Raw genomic sequence first — 21695 nt, 5'->3', positions numbered from 1 at the left:
AGGGCGATAAAACACGACAACTGAAGCGAGATACAGAACTCTATCAGTGGGCATCAGCGTCTCACTCCCAAGTGTTGTTGACATATGACGCACCGTGGACCCGCCTTCTGGGCGGGGTTTGGTGACGTCACCGGACACAGCTGAGACCGTAGCTCATAAACAAGTCCGAGATCAGAACTGTCTCCGAAGAACCGCAACGTAGTTGGATCTTCTTTCTGTCCGCCACTACCGAAGAAAAAAAAAACTTTTTCGGTGAGGTATGTTTATTAAAATTAACATATTATCACATCAATTCACAAACACTGCTCACTTTTTGTTCGTCTTTTGTTTCCTGTTTTCTCGGTTCTGTGATTTCTTGCAGCCTTTGATTATTTATTATTTTTTGGTGAATAATGTTAATAACTGCAAGTTGTCATAAATAAAATATCTAAAAAAACAAAACTCACACCGATGTTATTAGAAGACTCGAAACAGCACTAATGGATGAGCGCTCTGCGAAGACCATTAGACTGGTTTTACAGTATTTGTCATATATATCTGTATTTGGGAGAGCAGACAGTTAACGGTGGTGTTCGTTACATTAATATGGGTGAGGGACAATGTCCTGCTGTAAATCTTTTTATAGGGTGGGGTCTAGTGGACCGAGAAGCAGACACTGAGGCATCAGAACATGGGGGACAACACAGGTCTATTTATGGATCCGTGTTTATCTAAAATGAACACTGGGTCAGTACGCGCAATGTGTCTAATATAACATGTTGGAGCATTTTATTCACTATTTTTACTTTCTTGCAAAAACAACCATAGTTTATTGTATGTCCCCCCCCCCCCCGAGTTTTTTATTTGAAGTAAATTTTACTAACTTTCGTGCATGTTATGAGGAGTGAGGTCTTATATTTCCTACTCGAAACGTATAACAATAATTAAGGCACTCCGTTTTAGAAAAAAAAAATGGAATAAAGGTTACAGGGTCAGAGTCAAGGTCAACCCATCAGTCTGCAAATGTGTTTATGGAAGAAACCTAACCTAGTCAGACGTGATATGATATCTGTGCCACCAGTGTAATTTCAGCCTCTTGTGTCGCGTTCCATCAGCTGTTTCCGTTCAAAATGATCACGTCACGGTGACGTAGAAACTCGGGCTGCTCGGATTTCTGAGGCGCAGAAGTTGTTGACAGAAGGGTCTGTGGAACATTTGTCTTCCGCCTCTAGGGGGAGCTGTTTGGGACGGACACAGCTGGACGATCCCACTTCTATTTCTCTCTCTTTCCTGACCTCAACATTTTTTTGGATAGCGTTCGTTTTTATTTATAAAATCCAGGAGGAAGTGACCAACCAGTTATTTAGATTGAGGAAATCAATTACAGAAGTTAAAAAAAAGCTTGATTGTGGAAAATGATTAGTTGGTCTGCTTTTTTTTTTTTTAAACTTGTGTTTTAAGTACATTGAATGTGAATGGAGCAGGGGACATGGAGACAAGAGCTTCTGTTTTTATTTTATTAAATGATAAAAAGTTAGATTTTTTCTTTTGTTCAGGAAACACACAGTACTGTTGAAAATCCTACCATTGTTAGTTTTTGAGATGTGAATTTCTTTTTGGCGTGAATCTCTTTTGGATTTTGAGATGTAATTTGTGTCAACGTGATTATCTTGTTATTTTTCTTGTTTTCTTGCTATTGTGGAAAACATCAAACCAAATAAAGACCAAGTACTTTTTAGGTTGTGTAGAAGTCAGACCTTCCATACACTATGAACCACAGAGTTATTATATTATCTCTTTGGTACAGATTCCTATTAATTGGTTGTTACCAATAAGACTGGACAACTTTACTTGGGTGGACCTCAGTGCTGACTTTCTGATGTCATCAGGACAATACTGTGACTTTGCAGAATTCTTGCTACTTATCTGCTTGTTCTTGTTGATTATCTGATTTCAGAGGCATAAAGATGATTGGAAAGATTCTTTCTCACCTGCTTGGGAATGCTGGCGAGGACTTTGAGGCAACAGACGACACTTATGAAGAGCTGATGGAGTTTGAGGAAGAGGGATGGGTCGTTGTTAATCTCCCAGGTGAGTGAAAGACCCTGTTAGAGGTACAGGGTGTTCAATATGTCGGCCACAGGATTCAGAGTGATCTTGGCTATAAGGTAGTGTTCCGAACATGGATTTGGTTGAACTGGGATGTTCCTTATCCAGAGAACGTGCCGCTATCCACCGACGACATGGACCCCTTCGAGAACCTGCTCATCGAGCACCCCAGCATGTCTGTCTACCAGATGAGATGTGGGATGAGTGCAGCAGAGGGAGAAGAGCTAGGCCCTGATGAAGATCAAGCAGACACCTCCAGGTTAGCACGGCTCTGTTTGTAAGATAATTAAGGATGTATGATGCCGTCCTTTTCTAAAACATGCATAAGACAAAAACCTGGTGAGTCCAAAGTGTGACCCAACTCCAATGATTAAAAAAACGACATTAATTTAATTGATTCTTCACAGTCTTATTGTGATGGAAAGTTACTAATCAGATGACTAATGTAGAATTATGAGATTACTTCATCAGTGAGATGCACAATCAACTTTCATGATGAGCTGAAAAACTATTTTGGGACAGTTGTTTCAATTATGGCTGAGGTTTTAAAATGTATGTAGTCCATAAGGAACTGCTTTAGAAATGAGTACCGGTACCATTTTAAAACTGGTTACGTGGTCATGTGTTTCTAAACCTTAAATACAGAAAGTAGAGAGCAAACAGAAACGGTGCATTGTAGTTTTGTCCTTAACATTTTGTTCAGCGTATATTCCAACATTTCCCTGTGTGTCCAGGCCAGTGGCAGTGAGGCGGCACATATCCTGGCATCTGGCTGCCTGGGGAGTTCCTCTGCCCTGCAACATTCACCTACTGGCTGTCCAAAGGGCGAGGACCCAGAATGAGCGGAAGAAACTGAGCCGCGGCGCCATCCACAGACAAAACCTGGCTAAAACACGATTTTCCCCAGCAGAGAGACGCTACGGCCACTTCAAGCAGCCCTGCCAGCGTCTCTTTAACTACTGAAGAGGATCGGGGGGGGATCTGCTCACGCTGCATGTTGCTGCCGCCAGAAGCCCATTGTTTATCACAGTGGCGTTACTCAGGTTTTCCACCGTTGTTTCACCACAAAGTTATGTTTGCGCATGCACCAGGGAATAACGTATAAATGTGCTACTTCCTGTGCAGTAAAATGGTTGAACACCTGCAAAGTTAACCACACCAATACAAACAGTTTCATTTGGGTGTCAGCACTGACTGAAAAGGACCTCGATGTCCTGACATTATTAATGATAGTTACTCTCTTGGCATTAGTAACACACAGGGTTATTTTTTAATGAAACGTTTCAATATCAAATATATACAAGTGAGTATTTTGATTTGGTCGGAATTTATAGTAAAGGGATTTTTCAAATATTGTGTAGATGCCATTTTAAGTGTGTTTGACTAGGGCTGCACAGTATATTGTTGGATCATTCGCTTCGCGTGTGTAACAGTCACACTGCAGGACACTTAGTGTCAAGAAAGACACATGAACTCAAGCACCTATTATAATTCATTTGTCATGCCTACTCGACTGTAAGTGATAAGTGATATTGGATAACTGATTCTTGTCTGATACAGAATTTGATCAGTTCTTGCATATTCATGATGCAAAATGAAAATTACACTCTAAATGGAAGTACGATTCACAAAATGAACATTATGCTGTGTCAAACGCAGTAGTACCTTGACAGACGAATGACTTGACACTCAAGTTTTTGGAGACACGAGCGATCACTCGGTCCACATTTTTGTTCCGACAAATGCGCAAAACTCCCGAGATGTGAGTCTTGCTTTTGGCACCACTGCTCGTCTGCAGATGGATACATCAGCTGAGACCGCATCTCGTTCTTTCCCAAGTGTTACCCGCAGAGTAGAGGAACTTTATTGATCCCACAAATTATTTTTTCCACTCATTCACTGATTGACATGCATACACAGTATATATATTTTTGTATAGGCCCCTGAAACAGACACAATCACACACAAGGGGGCCTGTAAGCATGCAGTGTATACAGTGGGGGGTAGAGCGGCGGGCAGCTCCGACCAGGTGCGCCCCCAAAAAGTAAAGGTAAGATGTAGCTTGTGTGTTCACGTGACTTTTGTGTTTCTTTTCATACTTTATCATTGTTTACGTAAATTTTATAGAATTAATTATGCACAGGGAAAGTATGCATATCTATTGGTTGATAAAATGTCTTTTATCATTTGGGGTGTTTGGTTTTTGTTTTTTTTCAAGGCTGGAATGGTTTAAAATTATTTTAGTTATTTCAAATGGGGAAAAGTTGTTTGACTGACGGGTAGTTTGATTTACAAACTCGGTCGTGGAACACGTTTAAGATTAAATCAACTTTATTAATCCCTGAAGGGAAATTAATTGTCCACTTTAGTGTTAGTCTATGTTAATCACATGCATATTATATACGTGTACAAGCGTGTGCCACACACACACACGCGCGTGCGCAGGGGGCTTGTAAGCATGCAGATGAGTGGTAGAGTGGCGGGCAGCTCCTTGGTGCGCCCCCAATGAGCAACTATCAAAGGGGACAGTGCATTGCTCAAGGGCACCTCGGCAGTGCTCTGGAGGTGAGCTGGCTCCTCTCAACTGCCAGTTCATACACCGAAATTTTTTGGGGTCTAGACCCGGTCAGAGTACTACTATATGTGAAACCAGCAACAGAGCACAAAGCCTTAAGAACCCATTTACTGATGTGGTAAACCAAGTGAGAAGATTCAATCTGGCATCACGAAACCATGAAAGGTCATCAGATAAGACATCTCCTTGCTCCCCAGGCAACAGAACGCAAATCCCATCACAGACAACATCACCTGTTGTGTCACGAGTTGACGTTTGACGTGTTTATTTCATAAATCACATTTATTGTCATTGTTATGTTCAACGATGAAATTGGGTGCAGTCTTTCAGTGTAAACACAGAAAGAAACAGATAAAAAATTTTTTTTTTAAAAAACAACCTAGAGAAGCAAGAAAGACAACCATCACACATTTACTAATGCTCGCTCGCAGTTTGACATGATATCGGTAATATATATTTAAATTGCACATAGACACTTGGTTGCATCACATTTCAATATTGCAGTCACATACTGTATGTTTGCATGTATACATATTTCAGAGGAGTTGGGTAGTGTTCAGCAGATTTATGGCATTTAAATCGAAAATATTTTTCAGTCTGCTAGTTGTTCATTTTATTGCCCAGGGTGATTACAGGGAGACGGTATCAGAGTAATTAAAACCAAAATGGATGTGTCTAAACTGATTTTTTTGGGGTGGGTCACGCAGGGGTGACAGGGCACAATGAATTTTGGTTATAGTAGGCGTGGGGGTTTTGTTTAGACTTTTAAATAACCCATATGTAGACAATTACCATCCTGATCACACATGAAGAACTCGCTGCCTGAACCTGAAATTTATCTCTTTTTGAAGTTTCAATTTATATCCAGCTCTACTTGTGTTGTAGTGTATGACATTGAACCAATTCATACCTGTATGTTAATTCGCTCTAAGTTTTGATTGTGGTTTAGTTATGAATCATGCACTTAGCTTTAGTTTCTTGTGACAAGTATAAAAACTTCATAACGCACTGGCCTGTAAGGTATCCATATTGTGTTTAACGTCATGACATAGTGTATTATATGAGAAATATTCTTTTTGTTTGACATTGAGGAATAATTTTTAGAACTACTTTTTATGTTTGTACTGACTTTACCATTTTGTATCTTTGAACAGATATTCATTCTTTTAAATTACACAAACTGTTCATTTCACCAACACAAGTGTAAAAACAACGTTTTTCTTGTTGTGTATTTATAAAATGTAAAAAAAACAACAAATAAATCTTGGGTTTTTTTTTAAGACTGTGGCTTCATATGTTTAATTTGGCATTTCATACATAAAAAATGAAACACTAGTAAGGCATTGTGTTGATGAGAGAAAATCTCACTTTAGAAGGTCACGTCTCTTTTTCATGAACTTTATCACTTTTTCTGGTTCGAGTGCATTGGCCCAGTGACCCCCCGCCTTAAAATGAGAACCAATAATCATCCCGTTTGCATCCAGGTAGTGTTCCACGTTGTCACAGGTAACTCCAGAGCCCACGATCACTGGGATTCTCACCGACTTCAAGACGTCTACAAAAGCAAAGAAACAGAATAGTAGAAGAAACGGGTTGCAAATATGAACAAGACAATTTTTACTCATAAATGCTACTGTTAATGATAACAATAATGCTTCTACTTATGAGAACAATAGTGTGTGACGGAAGGAGAAAGATATTTGTAAAGTCTTATCGGTGTGTGTTGCTGGCGTGTGACAGCACACCCACCGATATTTACAGTCATGCATGTCTTAACTCCTACTTTTTGGAATTGTCATTTGCCCAACGTGAGCCTCTTTGATGTACTGGCATCTCATTTGGGTCGTACCCCGCCTCTCACCCAGAGCCAGCTGAGATAGTCTCCAGCAATACCCGTAACCCTTACTTCAGATACTCGTGAAAACGAGACAATTACAAAAAAAAATGAATGAATGAATGTGAAGCTTTAATGCCTCCAATCAATGCAATTAAAACATTTACAGTGGTGAAAGCAGCTGTAACACAAGTGCAATATATAATATAATAATTAAAAATATGGAATTATTTCAGGATCAGAAACAATCATTACAGAGACTGTTGTTTTGAGGTGAATTATTCCAATTTAAATTAATTTAAATCAAAGTTATAAAAGATAGAAACACTTCTGAGTACATGTTATACAAGTCTCCAAAGTAAGAAACTGGTTTGAGTAAATTATTGATCACCACGCTGTAAACATGAAGTATTACATATCTTAGAGCACTGATATGGTAAACTTGTTAATAGCTTATTAAACTTATCATTAGGCCAAAATTATTTATCGGACTAAAAGCAACAGCAGAATCAGGGGACTCGTTTATGGATGAGATACTATGAGCTTCAACAAAAATCACCGATGAAACAGCTCTGGTTGTGTGAAGTGAGGAGGTACAGTATTGTGATAATACCTCTGAGCTCCTGTGGATTGGCCTGGACTCCAGTGGCCGTCCCGGTGATGATGACCCCATCAGAGAGGAAGAATTCGGCGGCACGTGCCGTCTCTTCAATGCTCACGTCTGACGTCAGGGCATGGGAGCTGAGAAGACACACAATACAGACAAACCGGCTTGAGACCACATCAGGGCAGAGCACAGGTCTCAAGCGTTTTAATCACATGTTTAATCAGAAAGTTTGAAGTAAATTTGAAATGTCAGAAATATAGAATGACCTTATGTATCTCTTATATTTAACTTGACACCTTCAAATTATTTATAGAATGTTCATTCACTTCAACTGCATTTAGAGATGCATAAAGCCATATTTTTTGGAGCATATCAGCAAGCTGATCATATTGTACTCACTATTCAGATGACACATATTCTTTCCTCTTCTCACCTGTGCTTCTTTTTGATGTCTGTGAACACTTGTATATGCTCAGCTCCAATCTGTTTGCGATATCGCAGTAAGTCCCCAGCGCAGGCATTCAGGAGGCCCTCATCGGCCACATGAGAAAAGACAAAGCCCTCAGCTCTGATGAAGTCCAGACCTGTGACCGAACAGTAAAATAAACTAAGTAGTTCTCATGGAATCAAATTCAAGTGCGTTTTAGCTGAGAATGATACACAACAAGCCAGCCTTTTGTTTAGATACGTACCATATGAACACACAAACAACTAGAATGGCACTAAATAGAATCCATATCTCCACCAAAACTGAGCAGTTGTTCAAACATCTATTCATTTTACCTGATCAATGCTCCATACAATGTAATTTGATAAATTATTAGAGAAAGTGAAAAAAGAATCCTCTGAGTTATGGATTCGGGTCCATTGAGTTATCTAGATGCTCCATTCCTCCACTAAGTTTTGTGGAAAACCATCCAATAGTTTTTATGATTTTTTTGCTGGAAAACAAGTAAAGCAAGCTGACAACAGACACAGGGAAAAACAAAACTAACTTGATGGAGGTAATTATATCACCCCATATGCAACAAAATTATAAAATAACTCGTGTTAGGAATGAACCTGAGGCCAGAGCTATGGCCAGTGCCTGCTGGTTAGCAGCAGACAGGATCTGCACTCCGAGTGGCAGAGATGGACAGATGCGTCTCACAGCAGTGCAGACAGCAGTCATGCAAGAAACCACCTCAGGCCCCACAGAGAAGGAGTATGGGATATCATGCATGTTCTCAATGATCACACCGTCCTGAAAGAGACATTTACAAGTGATGTGCAGGCAGACAACTTGCTAGGAAGAGTTCAAAGATTTGACAAATTCACACTGTGCACAAACGTACAATTCCTGCATCACGGTAGATTGCTGCCTCCCTACAGGCTTCCTCAGTGATTTCAGACATTTTCATACAACCTAAGGGGGTGCCTATGAAAAACAAGAAAATTGGTTTGCAAACAGTGTAATCTGTCACAAATATGAGGTGAAGTAAATAATATACTGAAGTCCAGGAGTGCAGTGCAGTACATGTATGCCTATATTACTTCTATTTACAGTGTAATACTGTACATTCAACTCAACAATTAATTAAAGTTACACCTATTTCACAAATTGGATGTTTTTTTTGTTAAAGATTAATTTACCTAAGAAAAAAAGGGTTCAGACGAGATGTAACAGCATAATGCATGTGCACGAAAGTCTCGTTTCTGTGCAGTAAAATTTAAGTTTAAAGTGATGAAATGAACAGTTGACACAACAACATGACATCTAAATTGTAAAGCGTACATCGGTTCACTTTACCTGGCAAGGCTTTCACATGAATCATTCCAATAACCACGGATTTTAAGCGGCCAAAAAGTTCTAAGAATTTCATGTTGTTGTGTTTGCTGTATCTTGTTCTTGTTGGAGCGGGGAGCTCACGTGACTGGTCAAAGGTTAATTTTAGATAATCAAACAATAAACCCCTAAATAGTAAATCCCATCAAGTCAGATAATACAAAACATCGGTTTACCATACAATACATGTTGCATCAAACGCACTCAAAAGTACAAAAAGGTTTGTTTATGGAACCGAATATAGTGGTTTTAGTTGCAGATTTGTTTCAATCATGGTGGAAATGGGCGCAATCCCGGCAGAAGCATCCGTAGGCTAACATTGTTAGTTTCTTTTTGTTAAATAACAGATGCGCCCAGAGCGACAGCGAGTTTAAACTATGCATGTAGTCTGAGGAACAGAAATACTTCATTACTTCGTCATATTTCGGTCGCAATATGTTAAAATTTAAGCTTAATCTCGAAGAGTACGGCTTTGTTTACATCTGACAGACTAGCCATGCGGTGCCTGCGTACTTCCGGTTTAGAAACCACGCCCCTGCAGCTGTCACCGACAGCAGTCCCGCCTCCCGTTTAAAAAGTTATTTTTCTTTTCTTTCGCTCAATATAAACCATCCATAACAAGCAGGCGTGCAGTGTAGAAACATTATATGTGAAACCGGAGCGAAGTGAGAGAAATCGAGTCGGTGAAACGGGCGCCGAAGCCGCAGGTTTAGCGCCAAGATAAATCCGCTCCGCCCTGACGTTGATGCTTCAAGTCATCTGTTTCCTACAAGGCGCCAGTTCAGAGCGACGAGCCCGGCCTGGACGCAACATCTCAGAGAACCCCCAACACTCACAGCCGCTCAATTTAACCACAGATTTGCTTTCATTTTCAATCGGAGATAAGGGTGAACTTCAAGGAAAACGTCTTGAGGTGAGTGAAAGAAAACTTGTTCAGCTCATCGAGTTAGGAAAGCCAAGCTAGCATCAGCTTCTGCGTTCATTGCAGCACTAAATGCTGTTTTACGCCGCCGACGTGACTAATATATGAATGTAAAGTGTCTTTTTTTAATGAAACACTAACTAAATGTTGCTTGTGTAAACCGGGTATTCGATGTCGTTGCTCGTAAGTTGTGTTTAAAAAGTGAATAGACATTGTAAGAGTTCTGGCTGTGAACGTCGTTCGGCCATTATGTGATAACCCAGCTGCTCCAAAGTTAGAAGTGGAAAATAACCCGCTTCCTCTGCAAAATATACCAAGAAACTACGGGAATATGTTAATATAGTGTTTGTTGTGTGTTGTCGACTCTGTTTCTTAACGTGCATGCATTCTGCGAGACTTTACAGCGACTTTTAAGTGAGGTTGCGTTTCCATTTCCCCGCGCCAGGCTGCGTTGGGCTTTGTCAGAAGGAGGGAGTTGAGAGTGGGGGTTGGGACTGGATGAAGTTGTTTTCTTAAAACCCCTTAAAAATAACGCTAAATGCTTTTCATCCACAGGTTTGCTCCAAAGGTGACACACATTCCTCTGAGTATAATGCGGGGAAACCGGTGAGTTTGATTTTTATTCCACGCGTGGCTTTTTTTTTTTTTTTTTAAGCGCGTCCATCAAGATGTGTGACGACAGGAGCTGATGGAGCTTTAGCCATCCGGGTTGTTAGCCTGTTGCTATATGACCTGATTTTTTTTTATTTTTCACCTTAAAGCAGGTTTTAAATGGTTGATCGTGGAGACTTATAGTTACTTTTTTTGTTGTTGCGTGTTTTTGCAGAGAAGACACTCAACCTAAATCTGTTGCACCCGAGGCGCCCAAGGAAACCACAGCCCGACTGAGAAAGAGGAAGGCAGATGTTGCCATTGTAAGAAGCCGAGAACACTGAACACTGGGCTGGAACTCGTCAGGCTGCAAATGTGGGCCGACTTGAATAAAAAAAAAAAATCTCTTTATTGATCACTGATGACAAGTTACAGTTCGATAAAGTTATTTAGTATTGCTCATAATTTATGGTTATGAAGCAAAACATCATATGACATGATTTAGTTTCTCTGTTTTTACAATCCAGCTCCTGGCTTGCTGTTAAGTCATTCATAGAGAATTACATAGCTCTCTGTTGATAATAGGTTCCCTCATGTCATCACACATCGGGAATACTAGTTAGTTTGACCTGGATTAATGAGTCTTGAACCATTAAATCTGCTTTTTTTGGGGTATTCAATTCTAATCACAAGAATTGAATACCCAATCAAAAAACTTTAAGTTAATTCTGTCAGTTCCCTCAGTAAGTTAATATATTATACCATGAATGAATGGTATAATATATTGCCCAAACTAGGCAAATAAGCAATCAAATCTTTGTTGTTTAAAAAGAAAATTTCAGTCATAAAAATCACAGTCAATTGGAATTTGGCCCATGTGTCGATTCCCCCCTCCAGCTTTTGAAATCAATGGAATTGGCTATGATTTGATATTAGTGGCAGGACTATGAACATTGTGTTATCTCACACTGGGTAGGTTTTCTGTGCCCTCTCTAAATTATCACTCTGGGCAATCGGATCAGGAATGTTACTGGGATCCAGATCCAACTTAAACGTATAAAAGCGGTTTTGCCTGCAAGACCTGCAAAATCAAAAGGCTTCCCTCTGGGTTCTGTTTAAGTAAAGGGAAGGATTTACCATATGCTTTACTCCTCCGACATGTTTGTTGTGCATCCATCAGTTAGCTTTTCCTAATTAATAAAGTTCTTTAAAAAAGTTTTCAGTGGAAGTGATAGGAACTTTTTAAAATATGTCCCTTTACGTCCACTCCAAAATTTAATTGGATCATCCACTACATTTACAGGGCCAACCTTGTCACTATGTTTTGTAAAAATGCGTCTTGTGTCTTGGCGTAATTCTTTTAAAAGTAAAAATCCCATGTCCTTATTGTCAAGAGTTTATAACATGATCCTTTTTTGATCTTCAGTATTTACAAGATCTGGATGATGAACAGGTAGCAGAGATGACAAAGAAGAAACAGCGTGACTGTGAGGTAAACTTGATTTAAAGTTGTTGTTTTTTTGAAGAGTTTTTTGGTCTCATTCAGGCCGAATTAATCTTCAGTTACACAATATAGGATATAAGGCCTGGTCACACACCACCGTACCCCCTCATTTTCTTTGTCACCTCTATTCTCCTAAGAAACAGGGCTGGAGTCCTGATGCTGCACCTACCAGTCCTCACAGGCGGATCCCCACACCGGACCAGGAAGAGAATCAACCGCTCGCCCTGATAAATGCTGGCTTTCCCCACTATAACTTCAACAATATATTTACCACCCCTGTGCATTGTGCTCCACTACCTGTGTTGTGGTTAGTGCTGCAGACACACAATCCACAAATGTGCAGTTGATGAGGTTCTGGAAAATGCTAGTATTGATGGAAAATAATCTTCCAGCCTCTTCAAATTTATTGTCCAAAAGCACATGTACAGCTATCTCAAAGACATGAGGTTACATGTATGTTGATGCAGAATCTTTGCTTATACTGGCTTATAAAAGAAACCCTCATTGCATATTTAAGGACAAAAATTCCAGTTACTGCTTTACAGTTTTGCTCAGGCAAAGTGAATTTTTTTTTTCTGTCATTCTGTTTTCCTATCAGCTGGGCCAGTAAGGATGTGGTATGGAACAACATGTTGGAGAAGGATAAGACCTACACCAGAGACGTCCACATGATGGAGAACCATCCTCATTTGCAGCCCAAGATGAGGGCAATTCTGCTGGACTGGTTGATGGAGGTCTGTAGCGTGTCTTGGCAACCAGTATGACCACACCAAACATACACATGATGACGCTGACACGGTTTCAAATCGACAAAGAAAAAACACACCAAAAAAACAAAAAGGTAGAATGAAGGTGGAGCACGGTCAAACCTGTTTTTCTTCATTAAGCTGAGCCAGATGGGATTTTTCAAAACCAGTATTTGATGCAGGAACAAGAAAAGATAGTTACGTAGGAAAAATGTATATCCGAGAGAAATTTGAGACGGAACAACCTAAATATTTTACTCCCAAGACTAAACCGTCACACATTTCCAATCTGAAGTCTCCAGTGCATCCAAAGACATTTAAATGAGTTCACTGGATGTGTAGAAGGTTCTTTAAGACGTTTCACCTGTCTTCCACGAGGATTCCTCAGTCCTGGTGACCTCAGTTTCTAACCTTTTGAGGTGTGGTCAGTGCTATTCATATTCCAACAGCTGTTGCCTGGACCTGTCTGGCCGCCCTAGCGATGTTTGTCGGGAGCGTAAACGACTCTTAATGATCAACAAATTACGAATTTGAAAGACGTCGCCAGTCTTAACCGTTTCAGAAGCTTTTGTTCTTGGGTTCATCTCTCTGTGAAACATTGTGGGAAAACACATCGAAAAGTCTCAGCGAAAATTTGAAACTTAAAATAAGATGAAGGTGGAATAACTGATCAGAAGTTTACAAATTATAATATCTAATCATTTTTAAAAATCCACATTTCCTACACACGAGCAAACGTGTGGGTGTATATTGTTGAAGTGAACGGAATACAACAGTGAGACGTTTGTGTTCATGTTTTTAGGTGAGTGAAGTGTACAAACTGCACAGGGAGACGTACCACCTCGCTCAGGACTACTTTGATCGCTTCATGGCTACACAGAGAAACGTGTTCAAGTCAACGCTGCAGCTCATCGGCATCACCTGTCTCTTCATTGCTGCTAAAGTAGAGGTACGTGTTAACCTGTACTTGACTTTCCATCAGGGTGTTTTGTTTTTTTTTGTCCAGGGTCGTTGCTCTTTTTCCAGTCATAGTATGTTGGTTGTTGTGACTTATGAAATGCTTTTGTGTTCATGCTTCTTCTTCCAGGAGATGTACCCTCCCAAAGTCCACCAGTTTGCCTATGTCACAGATGAGGCCTGCACCGAAGATGAAATCCTCAGCATGGAAATTATAATAATGAAGGTAAAACACACACTTGCAGTAAGTGAACAAAATGACTGATGGGTGATGACATCTGCTTTCTTTTCTTCATTTATTCTAAGCTGGTTTTGATCTGTCTAGAAGGTTCTTTCACTGCCAGACCCCTGGGAACCTTAACTTTTTCTAGACTTGTCGCTCGTAGTCTTGCTGAACTTCAGTTCTGTGTTTTTCTCCCAACGCAGGAGCTGAACTGGAGCCTCAGCCCACAGACTCCCATCTCCTGGCTCAATGTTTACATGCAGGTGGCTTACCTGAAACAGACGGACGAGCTGCTCATCCCGCGATACCCCCAGGCCACCTTCACACAGATAGCAGAGGTATGCCGAGTTGTCCTTTTCCTCCCTAAAAAAATAAAAAAATAAAAATCATAAATCGATGAAGTCCTTTATTTAAAAACATTTTTCTCAGGAACACACTGACAGCGAGTAACGAGGGATTACTGTACACCAAAATAAAACAATACAACCAGTGTAAAAACTTTGTTTTTCTAAATATACTAATAAACGTGGATCCAATGTGTATCAGCTTTATTAGCAGCCTCCTTGTGATAATGCGCTGTTTTTTGTTCATTTTGCAAGTTTGAGAATTAAGAAGGTATGTGACCGACGTAATCGTAATCATAGACAAATGTGGAGGAGAGAATCTGGTCATTTTCCAAAAAAAGCCAAAATGAACCATAGTTGAGAATCGGATAACAATTAAAACAAATAATGTAAGTTCTGTATTTATTTTTTTAAAATGGCCCTGCAGGTTGTTCATCTTGACGTTTTTGTTTAAATAGTATGCACTGCTGTGACCTGTACTTACACTTCATTTTCTTTCTTCTAGTTGTTGGACCTGTGCATGCTAGATATGCAATGCCTTGAATTTTCCAACGGCATCCTTGCTGCTTCAGCCCTTTTTCATTTCTCCTCTTTGGAGCTGGTGGAAACTGTCTCAGGTAATCAAAGTAACCTGAAATCTTCTCTTATTTCACATGACATCAAAAAAATACACATTTTTTTGACGGTGCCTGCCGAAGTTGTGTTGCGCTGACCCGTCACTTTTCATCCTTCTGTCCATACAGCCCTAAAGAGGGTGGAGGTGGAGGGGTGTGTGAGGTGGATGGTGCCATTCGCGATGGCTCTGCGTGAAGTTGGCGGATCACCGATGAAAACCTTTACAGGAATCCCCGCAGACGACGTGCACAACATTCAGACACATGCCCCCTACATGGCGTGGCTGGTAAGTGAAGAGTATGAGGAATGGTCAACACTGTTCTGTATTCATCTGTTTGATGTTAATCAGCTCAATCAATCAGGTGTTCCTACCCTGTAAAGCTCCCGGAGTGGTTTTGAGTAGATCCTCATTGATAATCATCTATTGTCATATGCAGATTTACTCATGTGAGATGAGAATCAAGCAACATTTAAAAAGTGATGACCGTTCTTGATGACGATCTTCAAAAGAATGTTACCGTAGCATGACGCCTGGAGACTTTTCTTACCGCAGAGGACACATTAGGAGAGCAGAGAATCTAGCATGTCATCAGATCACCTCCTATCTCTGTTTCTGTGTGCAGGATAAGGCCCACTCTTACCAGGACGTGGAGTTGGAGCATCACGGTAACTGCCCTGTCCCCTCAGGCGTCCTGACTCCACCCTTGAGCAGTGAGAAAACAGAAGACTTGGTCCGGGTGGATGCTGCAGTGCTGAAAATGAGACCAAGGATGCGTACTGCATCCCCACAAATGCCTCTGCCAAAGTAGCGTGACAAACACTGAACTGACAAGACGGCAACAAATCCTAATTACAGTTACCTTGTTTGTGTGGAAGAGAAGCCACTTCCAAGTGCCGATTCCAAAACGGTGACTCGGCAGCACCATTCTACATGTGCGCTACATGCTTTTCAGTTGTGATTCGTTTGAGGCTGTGTTCTGTCCCTTTGAATGCTGACTTCATGGATCCAGGTGATTTTAAATGTGTGTAGTGGGTTCATACTCTGACTTTGGCAAAAAAAAACAAAAAACGGGGATACACTGTCAAACAGGAAGTAGTTGGGCTGACCTTTGTCCCCACAGGAACCTGACTGTTAACCCTACAGTTTGGATGGAAACAAGGACTCTTTGGGATTTGATGTCTGCAGTTTTTGTTTTTGAACAGCATTGCACCCAAATGCTTGTACAAATTCAGTCAAACCTACATTTAGTGGTTGCCATTTTTATTTTCTATGCAGAGAATGGATTGAATGGACATTTTGTGGAATCTCTACTTAATTGTGTGTGTGAGTGTGGTTATTTCGGTGTGCTGTTTTAAATCAGTTGCCTCATTTGCCCAGAAACTATTCCTAGGGTCATGTTTGGCTCTAAGTGCTGCTATGAAGTGGGCTTTGCATGATGGGGGAATGTCTGTGTTTGTCCATGTTTGAAACGATGATTAACTTTTGTTTTGGTTCGCTCTCGCCATTTTATTTGGCCAGACATGGTCGCGTTCTGCTTAGGGACCAGTAGCTTGGCTACTATTATGTATAAGTGAACCAGCCAGGCTTCAGAAGCTAAACTTTTGATTGTATTTAACTTTTATTTTAATCCCAAACAGTGGCCTGTTTTCCCCACCACAAAAATGTAACATTTCTATTTGACTTTTTAAATAAAATGCTGCTACATTTTCCGTGTCCTGTTGTGTGGGGTTGAAATACTTGGATTAAATCTTGTCAGAGTTAATACGTACATAAGTGTTGCTGTCTTCCACTGTAGGTCATCAGTTCCTCCTGCTTTATTCCACTAGATGTCAGTGTGATGCTGTTTGCACACTTTTCCGACAGAAGGTGCTCAAATACAGAAACACTCAGCGACCGGATCAAACATCGGTTTCAACACCAAGTTCTGATTTAGGTCAGAATGCAGTGCCCGTGTGCGTCATGTGTTTTAATGTCAAAGCTGTGGACATTGTTGTGTTTGCAGACTGAAAGCTAAAGAGACTGTTAACCCAAGATGAAAATGATGTACAGTATTCCCTTAACCTGCAGTGTTATTGATCGTAGATTGTTTAATTTGCAGAGATGTGCAGTTTGTGTTGAATTGAACCAAATTAAATGGTGCAAAATAATTTTAAAAATGACGTTATTCAACAACATAGTATATACAGAACAATATAGAGTACTGCATTTAGAGCTTTTGTGATTAATAAAATTGTGCATCCGAGATGAAACTGCAAACTTAAATAACAGCCCAAAAATACACACATTGACCATAATATACTTTATATGGAGACCTACCACCATCAGTATAACTTCACTGCTCACTGCTTGGAGCTGGTCCCTATAGATGGACAAGCAGTCCCAACAATTATCGGTCTTCTCATTCTTTTTCTCCAATTTCTGAGATGTAATTTTTTTTTTCTGTCAAACTGACACTGATCCAATAATGGGGGCACACACAACTCTACACATGGAGAAAAAAAACCCCCATCAAAGGCCAACTCAAGAAAATAATTGTGTTACTATGGGACAGATTTCAATTGCAGAAGTAATAAGAGTGCCACAATTAGGCTGTAGGTGTTTTGTCACTGGGTGAAAAATTCCACACGACTGATGAGAGATGGTGATAAAACTGGATCCACTCCGAGTGGGGCTGTTGCCAACGATCCTAACCAACCATTCAGGAAATGGTAAAAAAAAAAAAAAGGGTGTTGGTAATGTAGATACTGTACATCAGGTACATGTTGTTGATGTCAAGATAAACAATTTATTTTCCCAATGGGAAATTTGCCTTTGACATTGTCACGTAGATCCATGTCTACAGTGCAGTATTGTGATGGAGGACAAAGTAAAGGACACACGTGTTCTTAGATTTGGTGTTAAAGAGCTTCAGGGATTGACGGCACGTTTGAAAACATTTCAATAGACATGACCCTGTCTGCCAACGTTAACTCCGAGTTGGCTTTATGAAACGGACCAATCACAATTCAGTCTTTTAAAATGATGCTCGCTTTGTAGCTGAGCGTTGGAGTGTGTGAATAGCCACAGAGATTGGACCAGACCCCACAAAAAGAGGTTCTTGTTAACCACCAACGGAGATCTGGACACTCTGGTCCCAAACAGACACTTTCTTTTTTTCTGTATGTTGACGCCGCCGTTGCAAAACAACACGTTTGCTCTGGCTGTGAGCGGAGTCAGAACCAGGCCAGACCTCCCTCAGGGCCTTGCTTCCATCCCATGTAAACAAGTTGCTGCAGTGTATATCAGCAGCTGCTTTGATGTCACCAGCTGACTTAGTTTCTCTTCTCTTACTCTAAATATTTTATTGACTTAGGCTAATTCACACCATTTGAGCTGGATATAGACCATAACAATGCCTGCTGAGCCTTTTTCAAGAACTCCATAAAAGGCGGAGTTTACCTCGGGGTTCATGGTAATCACAAACATGGTAGCAGAATATATGTATGACGATGATACATGATCTCCAGGTTAGGTCTCTGACTGGTTGGTGATTATTAAGTGGCCTTCAAAAACCTTCACAAGGGAGAAACACATCTGTATGTAAGGACCACCCGACATGTGGCAGTGGTCTGTCAAACCGTCTTACATACGTCTCTGCCGCCCTCTTGTGGTTCCTCTAACTAACTGCAGGGCCTCCTCACAAACCACAGCTGACGGTCACGGAAGCTAAAGTTTTTAATTGTAGTAAAATAAACACCTCTGTGACAAAGTAAGCACATCTAAGAGTTCAGAAAGTTCACAATATGTAAAAAAGTTGTGTAAGTCTCCTGTTAGTGTATTAATATGCCACATTAGAGGCATATGATCGTTTACTACAGAGAGATTCAGAACACAGCTTCTATATACTGTTTACAAAATTAAACATAAAAAGTTAGGTCCATCTTAATTTATATGATCTCAGTTCAAGTTTTTTCCAGCTCTGAATGCAGGCATTTTGAGGTGGAACCTTTTTTAAAAAAACCCCCAAAAACTGTAAAGTTGTCAGTTCTGCCATTGCTAAGACTCTTTAATAATTGGCTCTTCAGTGTTTACTTTAATGATCTTCTTTTCTTGTTATAGCTTATGCCACCTGAGTTTCCATCAAATAGTCTTACATCATTTACCAGTCAATTCACCTTGTTGGTTCAGCTTTCGAACATGAGAAACATGAGAATCTGTCATTTCACTCGCCAAACAATTGAAATAAAGTCCTGTCACTGATACTTTATTCAAGGGTCCATCCAGGAATGCTGTTCACTCTACATTTGATGCTGTGATGATGTACAGTATGTTGTAGTGAGTAAAAGACTATAAGCAGATAAGTTGTAATAAAACTGCATTGTACATGCTTCATTAGAAATTAGGATGACCCCTTGATTGATTACTTCTGCCATGAAGGTTATGTTTTCATCAGATTGACAGGTAGCTTTCGTATAATGTCGCACCAGATGCCAACATTGTTAAAATGTGTTAATGTCTGCATGCTACTTCTAATCATACCACTGGAGCATCATGAGAGAGTTTCTGTCGTGCACTGGCTTTGTGAAAAGGGCCACAGTTAAATGTAACATGAAGGCGTTCAGCTGGAGTCTGATACACAGACACTGAAATAACAATGGTAGGTTACATTAAATACAATTTAAATACCAAAGTGGAGGAACATATGACTTACAGATCCCTCACACAAATGGATTCTATGTTAATGCTGTTTTCTGGGACACCAAAGATACCAAATGTTCAGCAGTTCAAATAATGTTCACCTAAGAACAGTCTCCAGATCTAAATCTGGAATTAGGTCTGAGGCAGAACTTCTAAAAAATCCTTGGCAAAGTGCTCCATTCTCATGCCATGCTTGATAAAGGAAGTATCTGTATCTTCCCATATAATTTAGACCAAGGAGGACGTATTTGGAGCAGATCTCAGAGCTGTACAGTTAACACAATAGAGCATGTGTGAATTAGGCCTATTTAATAATGTGAGCACAAAGGCATTCTGTTCTTATAAGTCTGTATGGGATTTCATAATGTGTGTTTGTGCGTGAATGTGAGTGTATATGTCAGCCTGTGTGTGTGTGTGTGTGTGTGTGTGTTTGTGTGTGTGTGTGTGTCACACATGAGAGGCCGTTTCCTGTCGATACTACTCCACACATCCCCGGTTCCGTTTCCATTGTAATTCTTTTAATTAAAGTGATTTTATTCACAGGCACACAGCTGGAACCAGATACTTTCCATTAGCCATCTGAGTGGACGCCTCGTTCAGTGGGAGGACCCGCACTGGGGCTGCTTCCTATGGCGCACACAATACTATTTTCATTTCCCAGCTGAGTTTGTTGTGTGTTTTGAATTTATTAATCATTGATTTTAATGTGCTGCCTCTTGACAGTGGCAGCTACCCACACATTAATTAATTTCTGCTTCCTAGCCTTACAAAATGGCATTTAAAAACAATGAGAGGTCAGCTGGTGTTTCCTCTGACCTATAAATGGAAGGTGTCAAAAAGCAAAATGTCAAAATTAGCTTTTACTTGTTCTTCTCCAGTCAGACTTTATTGTCTACTTTTATTTGATAGAGCGAGATAGAAATGAGGTTACTTTCTGTCTATTAAAATGATGTGTAAATACAGTTGTGTCACCTTTAATATTCCGCTCTTCTTTTTTTGGAGACTGTGAAATGCAATAATGTGTCTTTTGTTGGGCATGTTTCCCCCAGTACACCTGCTTTGCATACAGCATCTGCCAGGAACACTCTCAAAGGAACTGTGGGGTCTTAAGTTGGGGATAAAGGTGCATTTCAAACAACAATAGGTAGTCTGTGTTTATCCTTTGGGGTTTTAAACAACTATGTGTGCAAAGATTCACCGTCTGTGAATTGGTGGAAATAGAAAAAAAAAGGAAGATTAGATCTTAAATTAAGCACATGGTGCCTGAATTTGAATGGTGTTGGGATTTGAATGTATTTATGGAAGTATATTCTTTATTTATTTATTTTATTTATTGAGCAGACCTGAATTGTTCATCTATTTAAATGAGTGACTGGTCTGTGTGTTTGAGGAGATAAAAGCTCGCTCTCATAATCCTTATTGACACTCTGGGATGCGTAAAGACAGCTATTGCTAAGTCCCTGCAGTGCCCTGCCCCATGGAAAGGGCCTCATCCCTATTCACAGTGGGTTGTTTAAAGCTAAAGATTTCCTGACAGATTGCTCTCAACAGACTGATTAGCACATGTTGGGAGAGAAACAACTACCCAAACTGGATTTATGTACATTTTGCATGACTACGTGTGTGTGTGTGTGTGTGTGTTCATGGGTGCACGGTGGTCTTGCTGTGTGTGCATGCAACCCTAGAGTGAGAGGGAGTTGTGGAGCGCTTATCGCATGCTTCAAAAAGGATTCCTGCTATAATTAAAAAAGCAAACATCCGCAGTCGTAACCTGATGGCATTTAGTGGGGGCCCCGTGGAGCTTTGGTACAAAACCTCTGACGGTGCTGACAGCTGCAAAAGATTATGCACACTTTCAGCACACCTCTATCATACTCGGAGTGGCTGCTACATTGAAGGATAATAGCAAATAAAGTCAGTGTTTATACACACACTCACATAAATGATTTGTCTGTTTTGTGAGGTCACAAACTACTTGATGAACAACTCAAAAAAAGAAGACAAGAAATTGGTTTGATAAGGAATTGTGTTTGTCTGTACAGACGTCAGGACTTTTGGCTCAGCCTCTCTACAAAGTAAAAATAATCATTCCCATGCAAATGCTGTGCTTGACATCTTTGGATAGGCCCTGATGAGGAAAACGATCGGCGCTTTGAAGAGAGTCAGTTCCCACTATTAGTGCACCT

The 21695-nt window shown here is 40.3% G+C and overlaps 3 protein-coding genes across 6 annotated transcripts; 2 read left to right on the top strand and 1 right to left on the bottom strand.

Moving 5' to 3' along the window:
• The first annotated feature begins 120 nt into the window (after positions 1–120).
• si:ch211-260e23.9 (uncharacterized protein LOC555795 homolog) lies at positions 121–5943 on the top strand. Of its 2 annotated transcripts, none has more exons than XM_068318522.1 (4): positions 121–252; positions 1937–2070; positions 2197–2347; positions 2823–5943. In XM_068318522.1, the coding sequence occupies exons 2-4, from the start codon at positions 1947–1949 to the stop codon at positions 3049–3051; spliced, it is 504 nt and encodes a 167-aa protein (XP_068174623.1). In that variant the 5' UTR covers positions 121–252; positions 1937–1946; the 3' UTR covers positions 3052–5943. The 2 variants fall into 2 exon arrangements, with proteins under 2 accessions (XP_068174623.1, XP_068174614.1); XM_068318513.1 differs by having other exon boundaries at positions 123–257.
• A 39-nt stretch (positions 5944–5982) lies between these two features.
• zgc:162297 (uncharacterized protein LOC555865 homolog) lies at positions 5983–9419 on the bottom strand. Its single transcript, XM_068318499.1, has 6 exons — positions 8894–9419; positions 8439–8521; positions 8167–8347; positions 7538–7688; positions 7111–7238; positions 5983–6218 (listed from the first exon to the last, which is right to left on the bottom strand). Exons 1-6 carry the CDS (start codon positions 8964–8966, stop codon positions 6028–6030), a joined length of 807 nt encoding a protein of 268 aa, XP_068174600.1. The 5' UTR covers positions 8967–9419; the 3' UTR covers positions 5983–6027.
• A 189-nt stretch (positions 9420–9608) lies between these two features.
• On the top strand, positions 9609–16526 carry ccne1 (cyclin E1). Of its 3 annotated transcripts, none has more exons than XM_068316823.1 (12): positions 9609–9842; positions 10407–10457; positions 10678–10765; positions 11869–11934; positions 12090–12253; positions 12545–12680; positions 13495–13641; positions 13780–13875; positions 14076–14210; positions 14722–14833; positions 14960–15117; positions 15455–16526. In XM_068316823.1, the coding sequence occupies exons 2-12, from the start codon at positions 10444–10446 to the stop codon at positions 15638–15640; spliced, it is 1302 nt and encodes a 433-aa protein (XP_068172924.1). In that variant the 5' UTR covers positions 9609–9842; positions 10407–10443; the 3' UTR covers positions 15641–16526. The 3 variants fall into 3 exon arrangements, with proteins under 3 accessions (XP_068172924.1, XP_068172915.1, XP_068172932.1); XM_068316814.1 differs by having other exon boundaries at positions 12084–12253; XM_068316831.1 differs by lacking the exon at positions 9609–9842 and having other exon boundaries at positions 10450–10817; positions 12084–12253.
• Positions 16527–21695: the final 5169 nt, after the last annotated feature.

Source organism: Antennarius striatus, chromosome 1 (assembly GCF_040054535.1).
Source record: "Antennarius striatus isolate MH-2024 chromosome 1, ASM4005453v1, whole genome shotgun sequence".
Classification (NCBI taxonomy): Eukaryota; Metazoa; Chordata; class Actinopteri; order Lophiiformes; family Antennariidae; genus Antennarius; species Antennarius striatus.
Note: the sequence above shows the minus strand (reverse complement) of the source record. Positions and strands in the feature narration are given on the sequence as shown.

Excerpts from the sequence above, each read along its gene's own strand:
- si:ch211-260e23.9 (XM_068318522.1), top strand. The coding sequence starts at position 1,947 with ATGATTGGAAAGATTCTTTCTCACCTGCTTGGGAATGCTGGCGAGGAC. Across the intron at positions 2,071-2,196 it reads GGTCGTTGTTAATCTCCCAG|AGAACGTGCCGCTATCCACC; the intron begins GTGAGTGAAAGA and ends TTCCTTATCCAG. Across the intron at positions 2,348-2,822 it reads GATCAAGCAGACACCTCCAG|GCCAGTGGCAGTGAGGCGGC; the intron begins GTTAGCACGGCT and ends CTGTGTGTCCAG.
- zgc:162297 (XM_068318499.1), bottom strand. The coding sequence starts at position 8,966 with ATGAAATTCTTAGAACTTTTTGGCCGCTTAAAATCCGTGGTTATTGGA. Across the intron at positions 8,348-8,438 it reads TCTACCGTGATGCAGGAATT|GACGGTGTGATCATTGAGAA; the intron begins GTACGTTTGTGC and ends TGTCTCTTTCAG. Across the intron at positions 7,689-8,166 it reads GGCCATAGCTCTGGCCTCAG|GTCTGGACTTCATCAGAGCT; the intron begins GTTCATTCCTAA and ends GTTCGGTCACAG.
- ccne1 (XM_068316814.1), top strand. Across the intron at positions 12,681-13,494 it reads TGCTGGACTGGTTGATGGAG|GTGAGTGAAGTGTACAAACT; the intron begins GTCTGTAGCGTG and ends TCATGTTTTTAG. Across the intron at positions 13,876-14,075 it reads TGGAAATTATAATAATGAAG|GAGCTGAACTGGAGCCTCAG; the intron begins GTAAAACACACA and ends CTCCCAACGCAG.